This window comes from Coenobita brevimanus, chromosome 115 (genome assembly GCF_032717465.1).
Source record: "Coenobita brevimanus isolate Jiangsu-jjx chromosome 115, ASM3271746v2, whole genome shotgun sequence".
NCBI classification, from domain to species: domain Eukaryota; kingdom Metazoa; phylum Arthropoda; class Malacostraca; order Decapoda; family Coenobitidae; genus Coenobita; species Coenobita brevimanus.
In genome coordinates this window covers 5,351,795-5,379,376 of record NC_137068.1, presented here as the reverse complement: position 1 = coordinate 5,379,376, position 27,582 = coordinate 5,351,795, and the positions used below count along the sequence as shown (strand labels likewise).

The 27,582-nt window shown below is 40.8% G+C and overlaps 1 protein-coding gene across 1 annotated transcript in view; it reads left to right on the top strand.

Moving 5' to 3' along the window:
- The window catches only part of Kif19A (Kinesin family member 19A), a 133,001-nt gene that overhangs the window by 93,761 nt on the left and 11,658 nt on the right, over positions 1 to 27,582 (top strand). Inside the window, exons 16-23 of the mRNA XM_080286986.1 lie at positions 2,796 to 2,813; positions 8,520 to 8,641; positions 10,811 to 10,866; positions 12,255 to 12,350; positions 19,341 to 19,618; positions 22,504 to 22,574; positions 26,256 to 26,416; positions 27,335 to 27,424. Coding sequence (XP_080143112.1) covers positions 2,796 to 2,813; positions 8,520 to 8,641; positions 10,811 to 10,866; positions 12,255 to 12,350; positions 19,341 to 19,618; positions 22,504 to 22,574; positions 26,256 to 26,416; positions 27,335 to 27,424 — 892 coding nt within the window. The remainder of the gene's footprint in view (positions 1 to 2,795; positions 2,814 to 8,519; positions 8,642 to 10,810; positions 10,867 to 12,254; positions 12,351 to 19,340; positions 19,619 to 22,503; positions 22,575 to 26,255; positions 26,417 to 27,334; positions 27,425 to 27,582) is intronic.

Sequence of the window (27,582 nt, the reverse complement as noted above, 5' to 3'; positions counted from 1 at the left end):
CACCAACCATGTGACTGTCCTCCCCCCCAACTCACTCCCCCCTCCCTCATATACCTCTCAACTCCATCCCTCCTTTGGCTTCCCCATAATAAGACTTTCCCACCCCTTGGCCACTTTTTTGAAACTACATCCATGCATATTATTATCTTCACTCTCCTTAATATGGTTTGGCTACCCCTTTACCACTTTTTATTTATTTATTAATACTGTTTTTTAAATCCAAATACATCCCCCCCATTTCCTATATCCAAGCTACCCCCCCTTGCTTATTATTTCTCTTGTATCTGAATGGTATCTTTTTAGTTTTCTACTTGTATCAGATGGTTTTTATTACACTTAGGAATAGCCTCTCATCATGAAGGGGTTAATGAAGACTCTGTGTAACCCCACCAGTTTGAAAAGTATATTGTAAAATGAAAAAGATTGCCAGAAGATAGCACAGAGAGAGAGAGAAAATCCCCTAGCTGTCATGATTTTCCAAGTATTAGCGTAGATTTTATATCTGCTTGTTCCAGTAGAGAGAAATAATTACCTTAGACAGTTCTTTAAATGTTGGCATGATTTCTGTGTTGAACAAAATCTAGGGTTGGCCTGCATAGACTGTTCAGTGCACCAGCAGTCATGTGGAGAGAATGAAGAATGAGTGACTGACTAGGAGAGTGTGTGAGTGGGGTGGGGAGAGGGGGAGAGGAAGACTGAGGATGAGGTGGAGGGATGGTGTGGAGAGGTATATGAGTGAGGGAGATGTGTTAGAGGTACAGCATCCTAATGGCAGATGACAGGGTGACATGGAGGTGATTCATTTTTGGCCACCCCTTCATTGATTAAGGCATCTGGCTATAGATAGATATAGATAGACCAACTACAGTGAAAAGGGTTATTGTGGAAGGTACTGGTGTTACTCTTTATACTGTTTTAAGCATGTAGATTGAGGTGAAGGTTTATATCCAAGGGGTGGTAGGGGTTGATTGCTCACGTAATACCACTCAGGGATGAATGAGGCTGGTCACTCTCATCTTAAATGTCAGGACCAACTTGCCCAGCCCCGGGCTCCTACACTCCTCATGGGGCAACATAGGACTGGATGATGGATGGATGGATTGAGGTGGACAAAGGAAATGTCAGAGGGAAAGATACAAGTTATAAGGAAAAGTTAGTATCTAAAAGAATTTATGGTCTATACCCAGGAGATACTTCATATTTGTGGGTAAGAGCCAATGAAGATTGCTTTTAAACTGCTGTACTGTAGTGCTGTTAACCACATCCATGGGGAGTCTGTTCCAGGTGATGCAGGTTTTGTATGTGATGGAGTTTTCATCTATGAGAGAGAGAGAGAAAGAATTTTTTCTCCCTCTAGACAGTTTTACTTAATAGATGGTAAATTTTTCAAACTGGAGGAGTTAAATATAGCCATTACAAACCTTTTTTGGTATAAGAGGCCTGACTGAAGTTTAATAAAATTGTCAGAGAACAGGAAGAAGTAACTGAAAAGAATGTCATGGAGATTCAGCTGACTAAACCCAAGATAGTGATGAGAACAGCAACCACCCTTCTCTCTCTCTCTCTCTCTCTCTCTCTCTTTTTTTTTTTTTTTTTTTTTTTTTTTTACTGAAACATGATGTAAAATTTAAAAAGTTTGACGAATACATTTCTTGCCTGATAAGGTTACCCACAGTGGAAGGCAGCCTAACAATTTCTTGTCCTTGCAGGTGTTTAATATTGGCCTTCAGAAATTAAGGGCATGTGTACAGCTCTAATTTTAAACCCAGTTGCACTTAAATACATTCCCTTGTGGGGGACAGTTCTCGAGTGCATGCAGGGATATCAGGGTTGGGCCTTTGTGCTGTGTACAGATGTAGTGCATTAATCCTGTTGCCCTTACACATGTTTTAGATGCATAGTGGTCTAGTGAGTTACGTTGCTCAGACTAGTTGTAACCCATTAGGGACTAATTCTGAGGGATGGTTGAGGCTGATTACTCATATAATGCCACACATTGAAGATGCAACTGATCGCTCGCCGTAAATATCTGGACTGAGTAGCCTAGCCTAAGGGCCCTGTGCTCTTGATGGGGTAATATTGGACTGAATAGCCTAGCCTCAGGGCCCTGTGCTCTTGATGGGGTAATTCTGGATTGAGTAGCGTAGCCTCAGGACCCTATGCTCTTGATGGGGTAATACTGGACTGAGTAGCCTAGCCTCAGGGCCCTGTGCTCTTGATGGGGAAATGCTGGACTGAGTAGTGTAGCCTTAGGGCCCTGTGCTCTTGATGGGGGAATGCTGGGTTAGATGATCAGTGAAGAGTTGTGAAGAGGCAGGAAGTTCTCACTTAGGCTTGGATGTGTGTAAACAAACTGCAACTTTTAAGTGAAAGAAACTGAATAGTTAGAATGTTGTAAATTATATGCTTTTAGGTAACCATTTGCATTGAAGTGGCCCTTTTTTTTTTTTTTTTTTTTTCCCCCGATGATTTTATTCAAATTGTAAAAGCCTCTTGGTTTTGATTTTGAGGCATTTACTAAGTCTGTTTCTGCCCATTTAGTGTTAAACAGTCTCACTTAAGCTGAATAAAATCATAAGGATATAGCAGGTATAGATATAAAAAGTCTTCCTCAGCTCAGTGGGTTAATGTACACATTTTATAATGTAAACATTATACAGATCACCCGGTATTTAGACATTACAGAACATTCACATTATAGAATTAGAATTTGCTTATCGCTGGGTAGTACATGTCTTTGTAGATATTAAAGTACAGTTTACAGTACAGTATTAGCATTATATTTTCATTCTCAGCCATGCATGATGGCAAAGGTAAGCAGGATGGGCATGCAGTATACAGGATGTTGTGTGAATCACCTGCAATGATGTTTTTTTAATCACATGCAACTCTGTAGTGAGTTTATTTTAGCCTGAAGAAGATCCTTAACATCTTCAGCTCATTTGATGGCCAGATATAGTCAGATTGGAGGGTTGATTTGACTAGTAACCAAAGTGATTTTGTCCTGCCGTACAACTAAGACTGATCAAATTTCATGCAGCCACAACTTAACACTGTATGGAAGGTGTGGGAGTGGCCCAGTTCCATCAGGTGAAATCAAACCAACTATTGTCGGCACTCACATTTTGATATTTATCAGGTTGTGTTAAGTGAGCCTTCAAAATTACTCAGGAAGGATTCATAACACTTTTTTTTTTTTAATTAAGATACTGAAGGTAGTTCTTTGTGTGATGTGCTAATGAATGGAAAGAAATCTGAATTGGTGAGGGTGTTAGAGTACCACAGTGCAGTGGTAGAAAAGAGGTGCTAAAGACAGACACCTTCACATAACAGCACTGATATTATTAGGTGTTTCTGGTGCCTGGTTGTACAGATTTTTTTTTTTTTTTTTTTTTTTTTTTTTAATAGCTCCCTCCCAATCCCCCAGGAGGAGGAGGAGGATTTGCAGTTGAAGGCCAACTTAAAGAGGAAAGTAAACAAAAGATTTTAGGATTGTGAATGAAGAGTTAAGAGGAAGATGACTTGGATATATTAATGTTGTGATGAGAAGGGGTGTATTGAGATGGTTTGGGCATGTGGAGAGGATGGAGGATGACAGTTGGGTGTGGACGGTGAGAGGTGTGAATGTTGAGGGTATAGCTTGAGAGGTAGACCAAAAAAGATCAGGGACAAGGTCATACAGTCATACAGTGTGGCCTCAGGGATAAGAGACTGAATAGAAAGGCTGCTAGAGATCAAACAGTGTGGAGAGCTGACCAATGCCAATCCTTGCAAGCATATTGGAGCTCTTTTAAATGGAATGAAGCAAAACAAAATTGAGAATAGAGTGGCACAGGAAAGAAAATTGGCTGATGCTATGAAGGCCTTGATGCTAAACATTAATTTGGAAGCTGCACAAGGATTCCATGAATTTGTGTTAGGGCCCATATTAAGATGTGGATGTGAGGTATTTGGTATGGTATGATTGTGAAAAGTTGAAAGAGCAGTGGAAATGCTGTGTATTTGAGAGTTTGTTTGGATTGTGTTGATCGTATGAAATAAAAAGTGTAGAATAAGAAAGATATGAATGTGCAGAAAAGGAAAGAATTCAAGAAAGAACAGAGTTTGGAAGGTAGTATCCATCCTTGCATGGTCAGAAAATTTAACATGCATAGAAGATAACTCATGGTTATTCTGAAAGTCCAAAGTTATGGAAATGTTTGGAATCAACCTCCTGATGCAGTGTGGGTTTAGTTGAAGATCAAGAGGGTGATTCTGGTGGAAGCACTTGAATGTTGCCGACATGTTTATACTTTAATCCATAAATTGCAGCATTAGGGTTTGTAATACTGTACTTCCTAAAGTATGTAAAAATCCAACAGTTTTCTAATGTCCCCAAGTGCCAATTTTTCTCCATTGATATGAAAGAGAACATGTTGAAGCATAAGTATGTGTGATATAATGCCAGGATCCATCATAGTTTAGTTATGGTGAAGATAAGTTCCAGTGTTTTCGTCTGATGTTGGAAAAGAATAATTTTCATTGGACAGTTTTAGTCTGATGAGATGAAAGAGCTTATTTTGAAGTTTGATTATATCAAATTTTGTCAAAATCTACCATAGTACAATATACAGTAGTCACGATGTTTGTTTCAAGATTTAAATTTCAGGGGACTTTCATAGCAAAATACAATATGAGTTGGGGTAAAGAGATAGTAGAGAATGACTGAAAAAAAATCTTCCCTTGACACTACATGGTCTGTTGCAAGTCATTGTTCACCAGTTCTCACTGAAGCAATGCACGGGAAGTTACGTTTTTGGCCTGACTCAGGTGATGTACGCCACAGTTGACAAGTGGGTGTCAAGTGATGCAAGTTGCAGTTCTCGGGTTAAGTGTTGAGCCCTTATTCCTGTGAGCTTAGAGGGGTTTGTAGCACCACTTCTTTTCATTGCTATATTATTGTACTTTTTTTTTTGTTTAACCCTCTTGATATTGGCACAAATTGCACAAACAGCATATAAGAGAATATTGATGTGTCATATGCACAGATAAACTGGCAACAAAGAGGTACCAAGGAACCTCCTTGGCCAGTGAGACCATGAGCCTTGATCACCCACACTTGGTCTGGGAGAGAGGAAGTTTATCATTTTAAAAAGATATGCAGTAGTTAGATATAAAAATTTGTTCACCTCCCCTGCCTCATTGTCATTGCTGGAGTCCAGGGTGCTAGAATGAGACACAGTGGATGAAGGTGCATATTATCACTCACAGGTGGATGATAATGTGAGTCTCAGTCCACTACATCACATTCAGGTATCTGTGAATACAGCGAATAAATAGAGACAGGAATGGTGAGCAGATTTATGGCCGTATGCTTATCATTAAACTATAAAGTGGAATGTAAACTCCCTATTTCTGACAACAATTTAGATGGAATGTACCTAGCCTTCTTATATTGTTGCTGACTGCACTCTGTACTATAGGATGCAGGCTGACCATACCTAATAACCACAGACTGAGAATGATGATACAGGATTTGGGGGTTTGCTTTCCACTAATAACCACAGACTAAAACTGACAGTAAAGGATTTTGGGTTTGCATTCCACTTTATGAATTAAAGTTTAAGCATATGACCTGGAGTCTCATATTTGAAATGCTCGCACAGAAGCATTGTCTTGTCAGCATGTTTAACTGCCTTTCATCACAAAATTCTGGCATTGAAGTTTTGAGTGGTTATTGTACACACTGAATGTACAGTATTTTGCATATTTTATGTTGTATTGATCATGAAAGATGTGACAGTCATGATCTTCAGTATGTGGTATATTTAGTTCTTTTTTATGTGAATAAATTCTTGATATGTAAACTTATATTTTATTTGGTTAACGATATATGATCAGCATTTCTTCCCCCTTCAGTACCTTTTTTTTTTTTTTTTTTTTTTTTTTTTTTTTTAGCAGCTTACATAGGATTTATTCATTTATTGTTTTAGTTATGCTTAATATTATTACATGTAATCCATGGATATTCTTCTCTATATTTTGACCATTACCAACTGAATTCTTCCTTTTCGTCCTTACAGTAAATATTTTTTTCATAACCATTATATAACCCAATCCTCATCCCTCTATTCCACATTTCTTTATTATGCAATATATATGACTCAGATCTTAAATACCTACTCCCTCATACCTGCTTTCCACACATTTTTATCATATGTTCAATCCATAACCAGCTGTAGCAAGTCCTTTTCAGCTCAGATGATGACCAAGTGTAGCTATATTGGAGGGTGGATTTGACTAGTAACCAAGGAAACTCACTCATATTTCATAGCTGTGGCTTATTTCATTTCATGGAACCATGTCTCAGTACTGTACAGCATTCAAGGTGTGAAAGTGGCCCAGTTTTGTCAGGTGAAATTAAACTGATGCTATTTACCAGCACTGTATTATAGTACACGTTTAACTATTAATATTTCCCAGTTGTTTGTCAGTGACACGCACCTGTTACGCTGGTGCAATATCTTATACCCTCAGTAATTGGAGCTTGTTAAAACTTAAAGTTTATACATGAAAATTTGTTATAAAGAGTTTTAGGGTATCCCTTTTAGAGTTGAGTCTGGGAGGCCTCAAGAAGTGAAGGATGGAATATCAAGTTCTGAATTGTCAGCCAAATATTAATCTTGATACTTTTCATAATGTGTCAGTCAGATATTAATCATGGTACATTTTATGATTGTCATGCAGATATAAATCATGATACTTTTTAAAATTGTTGGCCAAATGTTATTTATGATAATGTTCATAATTGTCAGTCAAGCATCAATCATGATACTTTTTTCATAACTTTTTATGACTGTCAGCCAAATACTAATCATGGCACAACAGTAGTGTTTGTGGTGTTCTGATTTTCTTCCCAGTTCATCTAAACTTTCTTATGGTGGCCAAAGTAAGATGCATAGTAGGTATTTTGTGACAAATGAGTCAATCCCTGTGGTTTAATGATGACTATCTTTCTATAGCCTGTCGCCATAATCCCGTAAGGGGTGGCCGTTTGTTTGTGATTTAGTTGTTTTACTGGGAGGAGCACCAACTCTTCACCAACCCACTTTTGGTGACACATAGGGAACATATATGAGGTGGTTATATGGTTATCGCCCAATCAGGAAACCATTTGGCATTTGACTTAGTGTAAGGGAAGGAAGAGTAACAAAAAATGACAGGAAAGATACTGGTAACCCCTGTGGTGTGGTGCAACATGACATAGGGACCAAGGATTCTGAACTACTACTAGTAACAAATGAACACAGTTTCACTTTCACAAATCATGTCAGAGTTTATCTCACCCAGGGGTAACAGATATTTTTTTTTAGTCGGTGTAGAAGGCAACCTCTCTATATAGTTCGATTATGTTCATTGAAAACTGAACAGATAAAGATCAGTTGTATTTTGAATGTAGAGATCTTAGAGACTGTACAATCAAAATGGGTGATTTGATATTAAAAATGGTGCTATGGAAGGGTTTATAGTAATTGAATAAGTGAAATGGTTATTATATACAAAAAGTGTTAAAATACAAAGATTAAATAATTGAATGATCTAATAACCATCAGTCACATAACAAGACTGATGTGTGTTTTTCATTGTATTTTAGGTTAGACTTTATTGATTTCATTTATAGCAGAGGTGTGCCTATGTATTGGAGTCAGGATTCCATAGGCTTGAATGGTGAGTGAGTGAGTGCTTAGCCCATTTTATTTGATGTGTTTTTGATTAATTCTCCTTCTCTCATGTTTTTCTCATTTGCTTTCTGGACCCCACTAACATCCTCGGGTGAAAAAAGAGGTTGAGATGATGATGATTATTTTATTGTTAGTTGTTATTATTATTATTATTACTATTATTATTATTATTATTATTACTATTATTAGTATTAGTATTATTGTTGTTATTATTATTACTGTTTAATGGTAGGTGGGGGCGCTCACCATCCACTCACTCAATGTAGTGCTGCTCTCGGGTGTCTGCCCTGTCCTCTCCTCCATCCTTCTTTCCTTCCATCGTCTTCTGTCTTTCTTTCCTTCATTCTTTCCTCGTCTTTCTGGCTGCGGGTGACTTTACACTTCCTCTTCTGTCTTTCATTCTTTCCTCTTCCTTCTGCCCGTGGGTGACTCTACACTGAGTGACAAGCCAAATGGTTTCCTGTACACCAGGGAACCATTTACTATGCTGGGTGGTAACCATATAACCAAATTTTGGCGCCTGGTGGTTTAGTGGGTAATTATTGTGCTCCAATCGGATTGAGCTGGTGAAGGTTTATATCCAAGGGGTGGTTGGGGTTCATTGCTTACGTAATGCCACTCAGGGATGAGTGAGGCTGGTCACTCTGATCTTAAATGTCAGGACCAACTGCCTAGCCCCAGGCTTCTATGCTCCTCATGGGGCAACGTAGGATCGGGTGATGGATGGATGGATTATTACTGTTGTTATTATTGCTATTATTATTACCATAGTACTATTATTTACTGTCTTCCCACTAGAATTAAGCCCCGGGATGCCACCGGAGCTGCAGGAACTGTATGAGATGTACCAGATGGAGGTGCAGTACTCAGGGGATCGAGATGGTGCCAACTTCCTCAACGACCAGTCCACTGTGTTACGGGTTAGTTATCTCTGAGGCATTTTGTTTATCTTTTCAGTAAGTTGTTCTATGGGAAGGGACACTAACCCTCCGCCAACCCACTTGTTGATGCCTAGGGAACATGTATGGGTTGGTTATATGGTTCCCACCCAGCTTAAATGATTTCCTGACCTACAAGAAATCATTTGGCTTGTCACTCAACATAGAATCACTATGGAGTAGCCCTGCTCTGAGTGAGTGGATGATGAGCTAACTAGGAAGGTAGGAAGGTGTGTGTGAGTGAGGTGGAGGGGGGAAAGGGAGGGGAAGACTGAGGATGAGATGGAGTGATAGAATGGAGGTATATGAGACCAGGGGGGAGGGCAGTGAAATGGCAGGGTACTGGGCAACATGGAGGCAATTTGTTTGTGGCCACTCCTTACAGGATTAAGGCATCTGGCTATAGATAGATAGATAGAGAGTCACCTCCCTTCACCTATTTTAGTCACTTACTGTATGTTTTAATTTAGTCTTGCTTCCGCCAGTAAATTTTATCCAGTTTAGGAAAGTCATCCCATGTTTATTGGGGTAACATTCAAACCTTAGGAGACATTGTATGACAAGGAGAGGATTGAGAATGGGAGACTGACTAGAGTGGTATCTGTGAAGGAGCATTGTGGTGTTGAGAGAGAGAGAGAGACTAGAAGAGTATATGTGAAGGAGTGTTGTGGTGTTGATGGGAGAATGAGAGACTGATTAGAGGAGTATACGAGAAGGAGTGTTGTGGAGCTTTGTGGATGTGATTTAAAGCATTTGGAGAAATACTTTGAGATGGTTTGGCCATGTGGGGAGGATGCAGAGTGAGAGACTGACTAGAAAAGTAATAGTGAGTGAGGTGTGGGAGGGAGGAGAGGTAGAGACCTAGGATGATATGGAGGAATGGAGTAGAGAGGTATATGAGAGAAGGGTGTGTGAATTGGATAGATGGCAGCCTGATTGTGAAGAACATGGTGACATGGAGATGATTTGTTTGTGGCCACCCCATATGGGATTAAGGTGTCTGGCTATTGAAAGAGAGAGAGAGAGAGATATTATCCAAGTAATATCTATCTATCTATCTATAGCCAGACAGAATAATCCCGGAAGGGTGGTCATTTGTCTCTGAGTGACAGTACAGTATATACAGTACTTGTTTTATCGGGAAGGACGCTAACCCTCCACCAACCCACTTGTTGATACGTAGGGAATACGTATGGGTTGGTTGTATGGTTACCACCCAGCATTGTAAATGGTTTCCTGGCATACAGGAAACCAGTTGGCTTGTCACTCATTGTAGAGCCACCTGAAAATGATTGAATCCATCCATCCATCGTCCAATCCTACATTGCCCCATGAGGAGCGTAGGAGCCCGGGGCTAAGCAGGTGGTCCTGACATTTAAGCTGAGAGTGACCAGCCTCATTCATCCCTGAGTGCATTACATGAGCAATCAACCCCAACCATCCCTTGGATATAAACCTTCACCGGCTCAATCCGATTGGAGCGCAATAATTACTCACTAAACCACCCGGTGCCAAAATTTGGTTATATGGTTACCACCCAGTGTAGTAAATGGTTTCCTGGTGTACAGGAAATCATTTGGCTTGTCACTCAGTGTAGAGTCACCCACAGGCAGAAGGAAGTGGAAAGAATGAAGTAAAGAAAGACAAAAGAGGAAGTGTAAAGTCATCAGTAGGCAGGAGGACAAGAAAAGAATGAAGTAAAGGAAGACGGAAGAGGATGGAAGGAATGGAGAGAGGAGAGGAAAAGGCAGACACCTGACAGCAGCACTACATTGAGTGAGTGGATGATGAGTGCCCCCACCTACCACAAAAATGATTGAAGAGTAATAAAAAATCACAGGAAAGATGGGAGAAATAGGGAGAGAGACGGTAGGCATAGTGAAAGAGTGAAGGTGAAGGAAAAAGTAGGCAGTGCTGCACAAGGTGAATGGATGATGGTCACTACCACCTACCACTTAAAAAATATACATCATTATATTGTCATTAATTTGAGAGAGAGTGAGTGAGTGAGAGAAAAAAAAGAGAATAATAGAAATAATGTCTATCATTATAATTAGTCAGTAATTTTAGAGAGAGAGAGAGAGAGAATAATACAAGTAATATCCATCGTTATACTTAGTCATTACGTATTCTCTTCCTTATGCCTGACAGTCTTCCTCAGTGTTGTCCGTACGAGGTCCATTCGACAAGCTCCCTCCCATTAACAAGTAAGTGACACAGAGGTTCTTGTTCCATAGCTCGTTTGCTCCTAGCTGACAGAAAACTACTACAGTCTTCTGTTTTTACTCTAACTTGGTCTTAAATTGCCATCTGTCCATGTTGAATCCTGAGTTGTAACAATAGATTATCAGTGAAAAATGGTTCTAGTTGCAAAGTAGTGCTTTGGAAAGGGTGTTCAGCTGTAGTATTGTCCTTTTCTGCCACTTAGCTGTGTAGAATATGCTGATGAAGGATGAAATATGAGCCAAGCTAGGGTAAGAAAAGTATATCTCTCCATTTTTTGTGTGTGTGTCTCAGAATTTGAGCTTAGGCTTTTTAACAGCCTTCTGCCTATGGCCCATCTGTCATCCCACATACCTTACACCTTCACATGTCCACTTTGACACTAACACCCACCGTCTGGACTGAATACATGCTAGGGCTGTCTCATACAGGGCTGATGTACTGGCACAGTATAAGCTGGGGTGTTTTTACAACATGTCGGGAGGTCTGATTGTAGATCAGTAAAGTTATAAGACATGGGTAATAAAATATGTTGCTAGTCATGCAAAAATATTAAGGATATGATGCATAGGTGTAGTATTGTCATATTGTGCTGTTAGATAACAGGTACTTAGCTAAAAAGGGATGCAAACTTCTGTGAAGCATGATCAAACTGGAGATTTTGTTGCACCTCTTCTGTCCATCGTTCAGTCCTTTGTCGCCCCGTCAGAAGCATAGGGGCTTGGTACTAGGCTAGTTAGTCTTGACAGGTAAGACAGGAGTGACCAGCCTCCCTGTTCCCTGAGTGGCATTATGAGAGCAACAAACCACAACAGCCATCGAGAGTTGATTGACTGATTATATTATAAGATCGTGGCAGCGTAACAGAGGTCATTGCCGCTATACAACAAAAGTTAAAACAAAACAAGGAGAGAATAGGAAGAGGAGAAATGACTGACTGTATCGAACAGATCACTGCAGTGTAACGGGTCAGATGGAAATCCACATCCAGTTAAAGAGCCATATCCCACTAGACCACCTCTTCTTAAGTGATTTATTCTGCAGGGTACATCTCATTATTCTCTTGTATGCCACTGATACCAATTGTGTTGATATTAAAGCTGTATACAGGACATACAAGAGACTGTGGTAAATAAATCGCAGTATAGAAAAGGTGCTGTGAAGCCACTTATGGCACTCACAATACTATATGGGCCAGAGAATGAAGTATTATGGCAGTATTAACACACTCAGAGCTCTGTGATGCAGTTTAAAGTTGAGAGAAAGTTGTTAGATGACGAAGACAGGGATGGTGATTGTGATGATGATTATGATGATAGTGATGGTGATGGTGATGATGATGATGATGATGATTTACTGACTTGCTTTACAGGGAACCAGAGAGATTGTTTGATCGTCTGGCTCGCCGCCACAGTTCAGATGACGTAAGGAGGCCTGAGAGCGCCCTCAGTCTGCGCAGCCCCACCAGGTAAGCCTTATTAACACTCTCTGCATTATCCTGTGATTTGTTAATGTATAGCCATCAGTGACAAGGAGCCTACATGTGGTGGAGCAGAGCAGCTGCGGCGTCCACCCGGGAACCAAACCTCCTCGTATATCCCTGCACTTTGCTGTGGGAAGAACTCTAGTCCAACCCTGGTGAGATGCTTTTTATCGTAAGGGGGCGCCCAATCCCTACACAGCGTATGTACTGTACTGTACCAGAAAAATGGCCCTGCAGAACCCGTTGCTTACCTGTGGTTGATGGGTCTGCCCAACCAGACAGATTGAGGTACAGCAGCATTAACTTATTGATGCAAATTTGAAAGATGGTTTAGTGGGTTATGGTGCTCCAGCCAGATGTACGTCTTAGCGCCTTACACAATATTTTTCACTTTATTCTTGCCACCTTCAGGTAGTTATATGACAGTTGGGGAGAGAACTCTGATTGTGAAGGGGTTAATAGAGACTTGTTAACTCATCACAGCAACTGGTCCCTCCCGAGTTCAACAAAAGAGTATGTGTAAGTTGAAAGATGGATGGAAGGATGGTAGGCCAAGAAGAAGGTGGAGCGTGGTGTTGTTTTGGACCCAGGTTTATCTGAATGTGAACCCAGTGGACTGCAGGTTGAAGTTACCCCTCTCCAACAGTCCATTAACCTCCTTTTGAAGGCTTGGAAAGAGTTAAGGGACATTTTTAGAACAGTTATTGTAGCTGCCCAGTTAATATAATGCCGCCACATGAAGGCATCCCTCACCAGTACCAAATAATGTGGTGTAAAGGACATACAGGGTGTCCGGGGAGGAAAAGGCTTAAATCTGGAAAGTAACAGATGAGGGCATTCAAATTTAAAAAATGCTGTGTCAACATGTGTTCATTTATCAGCCATTATGGAGCTACAATGAATTATGTTCTTATTTCATGTAATCTAAAAATGTTGCCATATTTCCTCTTAAGGAATGCCTGTGTTGGAGCTGGCCATGGTATAACTGGTGTTTTCTGTGGACTGGAAGCTAAACTGAGTGCCAAAACCATCTGATTACTTCCCAGCCGTTGCTGGAAACTGTTGAGAAAAAATAAATTTGAGATGTGTAGTAAGATTTATAACAATGTAATAGTCACAGCCTGGGATTAATTATATACACAGTCACTGAGCAACTTGTGGCTGAATGTTTCATGCCGAAGAGCAATTATTATATGGTTGGTTGTCAAGCTTGCAGCCACATTTCACTCTCAAGGTAGTACAGTACCTCCCAGGGTCATTGGGAGCCACCCATCTACTGCTAAACACTAATATCCCCATGGGTTAAAATTGCCCCCCACATAATTCACCCATAAGGTCGTCAGCAACTGTAGCCCTGTAATGGCTGAGATACAGACATTGTGTATGCTGATATTTCATTTTTAACTAAGAATTCACTCATTTGTTGTTTCTTAAGTTCTGCCCTTTCCTCCGTGCACCCTTTATATAAGTGAGTTTGAAGGTGGAAGGAGGCATGGTTTGCCAAAAAGGTGGATGGATATGATAAATGAGTGTGTTACGAAGCAAGGTATGGAGGTTAGCGAGGCTAGGGAGCTGATGGGGTGGAGTGGATTGAATGAATTATGTCATGAGGGGCACATGACCAGGGTTAGGCACAACTTGATAGTTGATGGAGTGGCTGTTTCTAATAGGTCATGTATAAAGGGTGAGAGAGAGAGGGAAAAGAAAAAGAAAACGTGTGGAGAGCCATGCTTGAGGTGGAGTCAGGATTCCAAGAGCCTGAATGGTGAATGAATGAGTGTGTTTCCTGTTTAAGCTGGCTTTTTGCTGATAGGTCTCCCACTTCGTGCCATCTCTTTCCTTGCTTTTTTAGTGGATCGTGCCTCACCTCAGTCTTAGGTGGGAGGAAAGGTCAGATTGATGATGGTGGTGGTGATGATGATGATTTGAGCATTCATTTTCTGCAACAGATGTTCATGCAGGCATTATGAGTTCTGGAGTAAGTGCATGTTGTTGTTGTTGTTGTTGATGATGATGACGATGTTTTGGCCCCAGGCTCATATGAATATGAACCTAGTGAACTGCAGGCAGAAGTTGTTCATCTCCTGCAGTCCATCCTCCTCCTTTTGGGGAATAGGGAGGGAGCAGTTGCCTACAGGGACTGTATGTGCATCTGTGTGTTGATGTTGCTTTGCCCGTCACTGTGCAACTGTTCCTATGCATGACACTTCACAGTACCCAGCAGTTGAAACCACAGTACTGTACAGTATTATAGTGCCAGCCTCACAGACATGCAGTATTTCCCTACCTGACACATGTTCATTGAACACATTTTTCACAGTAGAGGTGTTCAGCCACTCAGCCCAGGGATGTCTCTCCTCATTTTATTCTTATCTCATGATTTGTTTTTTGAACTTAAGATGAACTCTTTGAACTAGAGGGGTTAGTAATAGTAGCAGTAGTAGTAGTAATAGTGGTGGTGTGGTGGTGGTGGTGTTGGTGGACTATAGGCTGAAGTTGTGCTCCTGCAGTTCACCATCCTCTTGCAGGGGGTAGAGAGGGAGATAAAATGTGTTGAAGGTGTGGTGCAGTAGTAGTGGCAATACACAGCAGAGCTACTTTCTTAGTAGGAAGGGGTGTAGTGCACTACTTTTTATTGATCAGTGAAACAGTAGTGACTTAGTCATGTTTGTGTTGCCAGACAGACCAGATTAAGCAGCACCATCGTGAGACTAAATTCTTTTCACCTTAACCTGGCCTAAAATTTCCATCCCTTCATCTTGAATGCTAATTTGTAACAGTAGATTAACACCGGAATATGGTGCTTATCATGGAGTGATGTTGAAAGAATGAAGAGCTTGAGCTATGTGAAATAAGATGCAAAAGAAGGAAATCTAGGCCATACTCATAAGAGCATAATGCCTCATGCTTTATATGCTGTTGTTGGTTTTGGTGTTTGGGCCAAATCGGGCCAAGGCCCAGGGCATAGGGAAAAAAAAAAATCACCATAACTCCTTTTCAATTTGTTGTAACATGACACAAAAACCTAAAGGTTCATCTTTCAAATCTGCATCCTATAGTATGACTCATTACATCAGGGGGGTCACCCCCAAGTTAGCAGAAGGGGGGTCAGTGTCAGGTGGGTTGGGTCTAAAATTTCAAATGGGCAGAAAGTCATCAGTTTTCTCCAGATATACTCCAAATTTGATATGTGACATCTTTGACTAGATGTCCTGTTGTGTCTGTACATCAGCACTAAAATGACTGCCGGGGACAGGTTTGTTGTGCCTTGGCACTGCTTTTTGTTGTTTGTTGTTGTAGGATTGACCCCAGGCTGATAGGAGTATGAATGCGGTAGAATGCAGGCTGAAGTTGCCCTTCTCTTGCAGTCCATTATCTTTGCTTTAGGGGATAGGGAGGAAGTTGAGGGATGTTTATACAACAGTGCATCAGAACTTCTTAGTTAGAGCAGCACCACCAGCTGAAGGCATCCATCCTACAGAAATGTGAAGTAGAGTACTGTGTTATCTGTTAGTGTTTATGCTATTTACATTAACCTGGCCTAAAATTGTCATATGTCCATCTTGAATGATGATTTGTAACAGAAGATTAATAGTAGATTAGGATGCTAGTCACAAAGAAGTGCTATGGGAATGGCAAAAATCTCGGCCAAGTTAAGGTAAAAAGTATAGATACAGGTTTAGAAGTAGTAGTAGAGTAATCCTTGTCTGTCTGGCTGAGTAGGCCCATCAACTGCAGCCAAGCAGTTACACGTCTGTAGAGCTGTCCTGTGTATATTTACATTGTCCTTTATCTGGAATTGTGTACATGTATAAAGAAAAACATTAGAAATAACATGCAGGTGGATAAATCTGTGAGGTGGGGCCAGGATTCCAAAGCTCGCTTCATGTGTAAATGAATGTTCGGCCCATTTCACCTGGCACACTGTTGATAGTTCTCCATCTTTCGTACTTTTACGCTCCTCGTTTTCTGAACCCTACCTGACCCCATCCTTTAATGGGGAAAAAGGTCATGATGATGATGATGATGCTGATGGTGGTGGTGGTGGTGATGATAACATGTTTGAGCATTTAGGTAGGTGAGTAATGAAGAATTATATTCTGTAGATTCATCTGTTGAATGTCATACTGTATTGTTGCTATACATGCTTTTGTCCATTTGCTTTATCATATTTATTAGCTGCATTCAGGTACTCATAAGAGCATAATTCCTCATGCTTGATATGCTATTGTTGTTTTTGTTGTGGCTCCAGGGTCATCCACACATGAACTTGGTGGACTGCAGACTGAATTGTGGTCCTACACTATGTACAAAATGTATTAATGCTTGAAATCATTGTTCAGTGCAAACCCTTAACTTAGTTGTGAACAGTCAGTGCCATCTGCTTAGCTCATTAACCCCTTCAGCTTGGTGATGTATTTTTGGTTTTATTGCGACTACCATCGGTTCCAGGTGGACATTGATACTGAGGTGGATGAAGTTTATTGGTTACCTAAAGAAGGGTTGGCATCTGAGGAATGATTGAGGTTTATTGCTTATATAAAACCATGCATGGAAGAGTTAATGATCAATTGCCTCAAATGTCAGGACTAATAGATCTTGCCCCAGTCCCTGTGCTGTTGATGAGGCAGTGAAGGGTCATATACCAGGTGAATAGATACTGCCACACCACACCCAGGGTCAGTAATCAGAGGGCATTAACCAGTGAACCCTGAACCTCCCACATCCAGTACTTTTATGTAGGGCTCCTATATTTATTGTTAAACAATTTGTCATTGTATAAGTCTGTTATAACATGGGTTCAGTGAGGATATATTACCAGATCTCCCAGAGTTGACCCTTTGGGGGGATGTTTGTACATAACCCAAATCCATCCATCCATCCATCATCCAATCCTACATTGCCCCATGAGGAGCGTAGGAGCCCGGGGCTAGGCAGTTTGTCCCGACATTGAAGATGAGAGTGACGAGCCTCACTCATCCCTGAGTGGCATTACATGAGCAGTCAACCCCAACCACCCCTTGGATATAAACCTTCACCAGCTCAATCCGATTGGAACGCAATAATTACCCACTAAACCACCAGGCGCCAAAATTTGGTTATGTGGTTACCACCCAGTGTAGTAAATGGTTTCCTGGTGCACAGGAAACCATTTGGTTTATCACTCAGTGTAGAGTCACCTACAGGTTGAAGGAAGCGGAAAGAATGAAGGAAAGAAAGACAGAAGAAGGAGTGTAAAGTCACCCGTAGGCAGAAGGACAAGGAAAGAATGAAGGAAAGAAAGACAGAAGAGAATGGAAGGAAAGAAGGATGGAGAGTAAAAACGAAAAAGAGGGTTCATAGCCACCAGAAACAGCAGATACTGTCACTTTAAATCATGGTAGAGAGAGAGATTATACAGCCAATAATGTTATGAAGTACAGAAGGGAACAAAGAGGAATGGGATTTCTGGAGGCAGTAGCTAAATCCAGCTGAATAAAATCATAGTGAAGTAGCAAGAATAAAATTTAAAGTATACCATTTTTTGAAGGGGTTAATGGTTTAGAGACATTCACACTGCTTTTACTGCACAGTATTATGTTCTTTTCACATTAACTTGGCCTGATGTAGCTGTCTCTTCATCTTGAATGCAGAATTGTAACGGTAGATTGACACAGTTATGAATAAATGCTATAGAAAAGATACAGTTTTGTGTCACGGAACTACTGTAGGTGAATTAGGTTGTAAAAGGATGAAAATTTCGGCCAAGTTTGGTGAGAGTAATATTGTTACATACTGTATATACCATACTATGTACTTCTCACTATGTACAGCAGCTGCAAACAGTAACATGCAGGAGGGAGGTGATCATACCCTAAATGATGAGTATAACTCATGACATCCTGAGGAGATTCAATTTGACTAGTGATGTCCTAAAGAGATACTATGTTATCTTAGGAATATCAGTTGTACAGTGCTGGCTAGGAAATAGCTCAAGCAAGGTTATAGTGCATCCTCATGAAAGCAACGTTGTCAGTGTTGGGTAGAATAATCAGGCAGTCTGCAGCATCCATTGCCCGTGGTGTCTGATTGTCTTGTGTGAAGTGTGCACCCATAATTTTTGGAGCAAGTGTACATTTATAGTCATGGTTTCTGTTCACCCTCTATCCCTTCCCGTGGTTGTAGGGATGTAACATCTAGAGGTGGGATTCTCGGATATATTTACAATGGATTCCCTGTGGTGACTTACACATGTTTTTGCAGGAAGTAGACAAACACTGGAATATTTTTGTACTCTCCCTTCCCTATCCTTCCAGAAGAAAACACGCAGCCTTCTCTCATAAATAAAGTTTTTTTATTTTATTTTTTGTCAGAGGAACAGTAGACATGGGAAATTGGTGCAATTTCTTGTCCTCATTCTTCCTGCAAAACCAAATCTAACTTATGACAGGGAATTGATTGCATATTTGTACAAGAATTTCACTCCAGGACTTTATAATGAGCAGAGACTTTTTGCTGATAATGTACTTAGCTTTCCTAGGCTTGTGCGTTGTAGCAGGGGTTTAAATAACTCACTACCACTGGACAGCTGGTCTTTGTGTGATGTCAAACCCTGGCAGGAACTTTGTTCAGCAGGTGTAGCAGGTCACCCTCATTTTATGATGTTATGCAGTCATTCATGTGTATGATCTGAACAATGTGCCACCATTTTTTTCATTACGGTATTTGATTACCATTTTTGCTCATGCAGTTGCTGCAGTCCCATATGAAACACCATTTTTTTCATGTGCAGTTTCCAGTTTCACTTATTCAGTCACTATGATGCTGATTTTTGATATACAGTTGATCATTATTTAATCAGTTTTCTAAGAATGCATCTCAGTCGTATAGCAAGGTTGACCTGCACTGTGCTGAGTTTATAATGACTGCCTGTATTATGAAGACTTTCAACACAAGACAATGAAACATGGATCCTTGCATTGTTCTTTCTGGCAGCTCGGCAGGATCAGGGCGAGACAGTTTGCCTCCCCTGGTGCACACCCACTCCACTGTTCAGTCTGCTGCTCGCCACCACCACACCGCCCCCTCCACCCCTGTTGGGCATACCACTCCTCGCTCAGATAGCCCAAAGTTAACTCTAGACCTACGCAGTGCCACTCAAATGCCCACCTTAGTAACCCCTCGCTCTCGAAAAGCACTAACCCCAAACTCATCCACTTACTCTTCAGAGGCTGAAGGCAGATCCAGTTACTTGCCACCCATCACATCTGCCCGTTAGCTGCCCTTGCACTACTCTAGCCAGGGCAATGACTAAGACCCACCATTGCATCATGCTAGCCAGGCCTTTGCTGTAGATATGCCTCAGCACGTTTGCATTCACCCAATGGAACTGGGCCACACTCACAATTTGGATATTAAGTCCTTGGGTGGATCCAGGCACACCCTTGATTTTCCACACTGATATTGCTATACCTTACATATGTAGTTTGCATTTTTTTCTTAGCAGTTTTGTAGATTACTCATGTGAATGTATTATCCATCCTCAGTGATCACTCTGTTGGTTTCACACACATTTTTTAGAACTTCTTGTTCTTGAAATCATTGGTTTAAAAATATATGAAGCTATCAAGCTTCAACTTATTTGGTTGAAAGGGAATGCTTCTCGCTCATTGCTTTCCAAATTCACATGGGTAGCTCCTTAGAAATATTCCTGGATGTGCCTTTTAGTTCAGTGACCTACTACTGTATAGTGTGTGCTTTCCACAACACCTTGAAAGTGTGACAGTGAGGATGTTGCATTATAATATACTGTACAGTCGTCAGTCTGTTTTTTGCCTGAAGGAACTGGCCCACTCTCACAACTTGAATACTAAGTTATGGTTGCATTAAATATGATGAACTGAAGTTATGAAGCAGGAATGATTCTCGTTGGTTACTAGTCAAACTGGCCCTCCATTTTGACTACATTTGGCCATCAACTGAGCTGAAAGGGGTTGGAAATCATTGTCAGGTTAGAGTGAATGTGCCGTAATTACATTTACTTGCCAAGGGCTGTTAAATATTTTACACAGACTGGAGAACCTGTGATTAACCTCAGATGATAGTCGTAAATAATAACTACATTATTTGTTTGTTATTCGTGGCACGTCATTCGGATGATAACTGTACGGTTTTACATCTGAGCAGTGGTGGGCACTTATTACCCACATAATGCCACTCAGGGAGAAGTAAGGCAGCTCAACATGGCCTTAAATATCAGGACTAATAGCCTAGCCCTGGATCCTGACACTCCTGATGGGGCAAAAATGATTGGATGGCAAATGATGATGAGAGTAAATATTCTGCTGTTTAGCAAGTTTCAAAATATTACTTGTATCATAAAGTTTGTCATAATCTTCTCTGTAACCTTGGCTAAGCTATACTGTCCACTCTAACCTGGCCTAAAATTACCGTCTCTCCAGTTTATCAAGAGATTTAATGCCAGAATATGATGCTAGTCATTGCTAGAATTTGATACTAGTCATGAAGAATTGCAATGGAAATTATGTGGATTCAGAGTATTTACAGGTAACACTAGAATGATGCTAGTCACCAAGAAGTGCTATGGAAGGGATGTAGATTTAAAGTCTTGTCTTATTCAGTCACTGAGCTATGGGAAGTAAGCTGCAAAAGGACTCAGAATCTCTGCTAAGTAAAAGTGGACAAACTGTATTATTGTTATCAGTGACTAGATCTGGAATAAGCATGAATTTGCACTCTATAAATTGTCAGCTTAGTTATAGTTGTGTTTGGAAAGTGTTAAGAGAAGTACAGTACCGTGAGATGGTTTGGCCATGTGGAGAGAATGGGGAATGAGTGACTGACTAATAGAGTGTGTGAGTAAGGTGGAAAGGGAGACTGAGAATTGAATGGAGGTGGAGTAGAGAGTTATTTGAATGAGTGGTGTGAAGGGAAAGCAGCCTGATGGCAGTGGACAGGTTGGCATGGAGAAAATGTGGAATGAGAGACTGACTAGGAGGGTGTGTATGAGTGAGGTGGAAGACAAGGGAAGGGAGAGAATGAGGATGAAGTTGAGGGATGGGGAAGAGAGGTATGTGAATGAGGGTGGTGGCAGGCAACAGATTGTCTTGGAAGCAGTTTATTCATGGGTATCTCATTAGGTTAAGGTGTTTGGCTATAGATAGAAGATAGATAGAGTGCTATTTAAGTGCCCATAGTCTGTTTTCATCTGAGGCACCTGGGCCACACTCACAGCTTGAATACCAACTTGTTATGTGAAAGTCTCTGAGCCATAGATATGAGCGAGGAATGCATCTCTATAGTTATTAGTCAAATCTACCTTCCTATCTAACTACACTTTGCTATCTGCGGAACTGAAAGGGGTTAGTGACCTTTGTCTGCTGTAGCCTGATAGTCAGTTCAGCATTTGTATAGTCTTGTTTGTTGTTTTCTTTATGTGTTTGTGTGTTGTTAGCATTGCGTTCATGTCTGTATAAGTATCTCATAGATGTTGTGGCCATAAGTTATTTTATTGATTTTTTTCTTTATTGATTAAGTCTTCTGACTATTGATGGATACGTATCCATTTACAGATATGCTGGTTTGACTTTGCATCACATAAATATTCATAGATATGGCATATAATTATAAATATTCATAGATATGGCATATAATTGGATAACTATCATATAGCTATAGCAAAATATATCTCGTGGAAGATAGTTATTAATTATGAAGTTTATTTTCAGTACAATATGTGGATGTTGGTGACAGATTCTTACAGGCTGTTGCACTGAGAGAAATATCTGGGTGATGGTCAGAAGTTCTTTTCTAGTCAACAGTGTCTGGATGGAAACTTGCTGTATTGTACTGTGATATATGTATATTTATCGTCATCATCATCACAACCAGTAATATCGTCATCATTGCTTTCACCATCGTCATCACTATCTTCATCATCATGGTTTGTATCTTTTTTACCCCCTGAGGCTCTAACCTCAAATTATGATATTATGAGCCATCAGATACTACTACAAAGTGATGTGGTTCAAATTTAATTGTAATTTTGATCATGCAAGCAATAATGCTACATGTGCAGTATCATGGCAAAGACTGTGGAATCACTGTTTAAACATTGTACCTGTGTACATTAGTACAGTACTGGCATTGATGAACTTACACATGGTGTCACTGGGCATGTTGAGTGGAGCAGTTGTGACATCCACCTGGGTACCAAATCATTTTAACCCCTACACCGCGGGCATGTTTACCAATGTTTTGTGTGTGCCGCGGGGTTATTCGGGCTCTGACAGACTCTCAAAAAATATTTGCCAAAAATCAGTTATTAGTCCTAGAATATTAAAATTACATATGCTTATGGCACATACCTTCAGCTTTCTCCTGGAATGTTTGTTGAGCCTTCGTCAGTTACTGTAGGACTTGTGGAGACCTCTGAAGTTGGGTAACGAAGTCTCCACTTTACACTTCCCGACAACCCGTAATATGATTACCACAGCCAGATATTAACACTATAAACACTACTCTATGATTTTCAAGTAGTTTGGGATCCATACTCCAAAAAAACAACCACTGTGAAAGCAATGAAAATTACGAGCGCGTCTGACTGTCGCACTTGCACTAGTTCGCTCGTGGTACTCTGTCATTTATTATTCATAAAACCCCTCACACTTTACATTTCTATTACTGTATAACACTTATATATATCTACAGTCTTTATCCATAAGTTTCCTTCAGTAGTATTAGTTTATTGTCACTGTAGGGATTCAATTCTTTCAGTAAAATACGTAGCATTCACTTTCTCGTCCTGTATACTAGCATTGAGAGTGAATGTCACTTTCAATTTCACTCTCATAACTCATAGTATTCAGACATGCTAGAGTGAAACTTTCACTTTCATTACTCCTAGGGTATATACTTGTATTCTTATAATACTACTCATTTACATTTTTATTTACGTTCTCTATTTTATTTACGTTATTTACATTGTTATTTTATTTACTCTGTGTTATGCACTATCACTTGAAGTATCTTATAAAACTATTTTCCACTGTTCACGTATATTTACATTAATTACTTTCACTTGCTGTTTACACATTATTTACACATTATTTACAGTTCCACTTGCACTGTTTTACTCAATAGAAAGATCGTAGTCACTCTTTTATCAATTGTCAGCCCTTTACCTCTTTCCACACGAGGTTGAGTAGGGGATAAAGGTCACAGGGCCCTTTGCATGGGGGTGAAAAGTCCCTGAAGTTAGCAAGAGCGAACAGACATACCCCCACACTGGAAGATGAGAGTGAACTGATAAGGGTGGGCCGGGGTGGTGGCCTACCTAGGGAAATCAGTACTGCCAACGTTTAGCCTCTTGACACAGCTAATTTTAGCAGTGAAATGATTGGCAGGAAATCTAGACAATACATTATAAATTAGGTAGTTCCAGGTGAATGTAAATATCACTTAGGCTTCTCCCTTCCCTCCTTATATGTATATTTATTATGAAAATAGATTATACGGCATATTTCAAGGGGAAATAAACAGCGAAAATTAGCAAACGAGTGCACGTGAGGTGTTGTCAGGTGATAATTAGCCAATTCCAGGTGTATGGCACTCTCACTTACCTTATTTCTTTCTTGTATATATTATTTGGTATAAGAATAGGGCATAGGGCTTATTTCAATGGATGAAATCAGTGAAAAATTCCAGGGAAGATTTACTTAGCGTAGCACGGCCAGGCAGGCGAGAGGATAGGGTAATGGAGGGGGGGTAGGGAGGGGAGTCAAGAATGGGGAGAAATGGCTAAATTGTCAACAATGGATGGGAGTACAGATGAGATTAGGAGTGCTGACTAGTGTTGGACATTGGCAGTACTGACAGATGATACAAGCCCCCACTTGGAAGCCCGGGTGAATTCAAAATAACACAGAATCACAAAAACAACGCCCTGCGGTATGATCCCTTGCTCCCAAGCGTCACGAAAGTGACGCCCCACGGTTAAGGGGTTAATATTTTCCTACACTTTGCCGTGGGAAGGACCCTGGTCCAGTGCTGTCTACCACAAGGGGGTGCAGGTTCCCTATACAGTGTTTTACTCTACTGTATTTGTAGGATGGCCCCAAGGAAACAGGTGCCTACCTGTGATCAGTGGGTTTGCTCAGCCAGATACAGACCAGGGTTAAGCAGCATCAACAATAATACATATTTAATGATGCCAGAAGTGACCTAAGATGGTTTGGCCATGTGGAAGGAATGGTGAACAAGAGGTTAGCTAAGAGTGTGTGTGTGTGTGTAAGTGAGCTGGAGGGGGAGAGGGGGAGGAGGAGACCCAGGGTGAAATGGAGGAATGTGGTGGAGAGGTATATAATCAGTAGTGGTGTGGGATGAAGGAAGGGCAGCCAGATAGCAGAGGACAGGGCGATGTGGAGGTAATTTGCTTATGGTTACCACCCTATGGGCATAAGGTGTCTGGATAGAAACAGAATGATAGATAGATAGATAGCCAGATAGACTTTTATGTTATCACCAACCAGTCAATTCATCATACATACTATTCTCATTATCATTCATGTATGTGGGAGTCTTCATAGCTGGCTGTCTTATCTCTGAGGTGTTTTGTGTTGTTGTGTGTTGCATGGTACTGTCATGAAGCACTTGTCTTGTCTGGTACTTGCTGATTTACCCTTAGTCTGGCTGATGTCCCTTTTATTAGACACTTGCTCCTGAAAGTAAATTTAACCAGGTGAGTGATGGTTTCATAGTGAGTGTTGTTGCTGGCGGGGAATGCCTTCATGTGGTGACACTGATATAGCTAGGTAGTGGAGCTGCCAGGCCGTACAGATGTCCTCAGCTCCCTGTCCCCTGAAAGAAGGATGGTGGGTGGCAGGATAATCGTCAGTCTGCAGTCCACAGAGTTCATGTCTAGTTGTGGGTGGGGGGCATGGTTATATCAGTGTCAATATATGAAAGCATCAATCTTCAACACATAAATCAGTTCTGAGAAGACTTTATGAGCTGGATGTTTCACCTAATTTGTGTTGTTGGCAGTTTGTGTTGTTTCACCTCATTTGTGTTGTTCGTATTTTGAGAGGCTTTTTTTTATGTGTGTGTACATCTGTGTGGCTAATACAGTACCTGGTTGTTTTAAGGGAAGCTTATTTTAAAAGGCAAATGGTGTACTTACCAATGAGAAGTATTGTAGTGTATGCATCTGTTGCCGGACCATTGAAACTCCACCAGAAATGAACTTAGGTAGTGACATTATACATTCCAAGTTGTTATTCTGTCGTATTATTGCAGTGTAAATTATAACAGCCATGCGTTTGTTATTTCTTGGAATCATTATATTGTTTACAGCCCATCACAAACCACGTACAGCAATTAATTCCTTGATTCAGACATATGACTTGGCTGTTACTCTGTCCAGTGCTGTTGTTACCTGTACTGTGTTCAGAATTCATAGTAGGTGTTACGGGATGGGGATGAGTTGGTGTGGCAGGTGTACAGTGGTGCCTTGAAATCATTTATCTGACTCTGTAATGTTGGAGGAGAAAGAGAGGGAGAATAGGATGGAGAGATACGGGTGCTGGAGTGAGGGAGGGTGGTAGTGTCATGAGAAGAGGGGTTGTTACTGAGTAGTGACAGAAACACCTGGAGGTCCTTTTAGCAAGGCTGCCAAGTAATAATTAATAAACTTTAATGTGGGCAGTGTGGCTTGGTGGTCTATTGGTTAGCACACACCAGTGAGAGTGATGGCTTTGCATACTGTAGGTGACAGGAGGTTTTTCAGCCAAATAGTGCCATCAACTACCCCTAAGTATGTGGACATTGGTAGTTATCCTTGGGCCCCTGCACCTCTGATGGGGTTAGAGTACTGTATATGGAGTTTGTTAGCCTCTCCTCGGGCCCCTACCCTTACTGATGGTGTATCCGTGTGGGGGTGGTGGTGGTGGTGGTGGTGGCAGCTCTGCGTCATCCGCCCCCGGATCCCGTGTGCCTTCCCTGCCACCCATTAGAGGCGCTCAAGATGGACTCGATCCCAACAAGAATAATCGGTTAGTGTACTGTCTTCCCTGAGTTTATTTTATCCTCTCTCTCTCTCTCTCTCTCTCTCTCTCGATTAAGTTAGCCTCCTCTTTAATTAGGTTCATTTTACAGAATACTCACCTTTCATCAAAAATTACACATATGAATACCTTTTGACATAGTATCTTTAGACTAAAATTGTAATAAGTAGGTCATTGCCTGTACATCATTAATAGACGCCTGCTTTTCTTGTACAGCTCTTAGGTCAGGAAGAGCTTTGGGTTTTGCTTAACAGTTACAATTCTGAATATGGCCAGAGGTTTTATTCATCCATCCATTATCCAGTCCTATGTCACCCCATGAGGAGAGTAGGAACTGGGGCTAGGCAAGTTGGTCCTGACATTTAAGATGAGAGTGAACAGAGGTTTTATTATCTTACAAAATGTTAGGAGGGGCATTTTTGGGTCTCGTGCCCTTAATTGTTCAGGACTAAGTTGCCTACTCTCAGCTCCATACGCATACACTCCCCTGGGTTTAATGTGACACTAGCTCTTCTGTCCATCCCTCCATCATCCAGTACATTCATACCCTGTCAACAGTGTACAGACCTGGGACTAGGCTAATCAGTCCCAGTACACAGGACAAAGGTGATTGGCTGTTGCTTATGAATATATTAATCTAATTCATATGCAAAATGTCATTGTTACAAACCACTTTTTAAATGTTCGTTTTTGCGTGTAATTATTGACTAAATCCTAGAAATATTGGCCCTTAAAGTTTCATTGATACTATAAAACTGGTGATGAGCACCTCCAATTCAAAGCATTAAATATAAGGGAAGAGTTGTTATGTCTAGGAACACAATGCTGACTTTAAGAACTGCCTTTACAGTACTTATTCTTAACAGTGTCACAGTGTTGTTTTGACTGTGTTTTATTCTGTGCCAGGCGACGTGGGTCAAAAAGTCTTGGGGCAGGCGATGGAAATTCCTCTGAAGCACTTGACTCTCCAGGACTGGGCACGGACTCTAGGAGGAGGTAAGGACAAGATATGAGTAAAGAAAGAAATAAGTGAAATGCAGTTCCTCCCCTATTTATGAGCTTAATTGATTCAGTTGGCTTGTTACTTGAAAAGTACACTTAGCCATCAACTGAGTGAAAGTAGGTAGGGATCTGTGTCTGGTTAGAATGGGTAG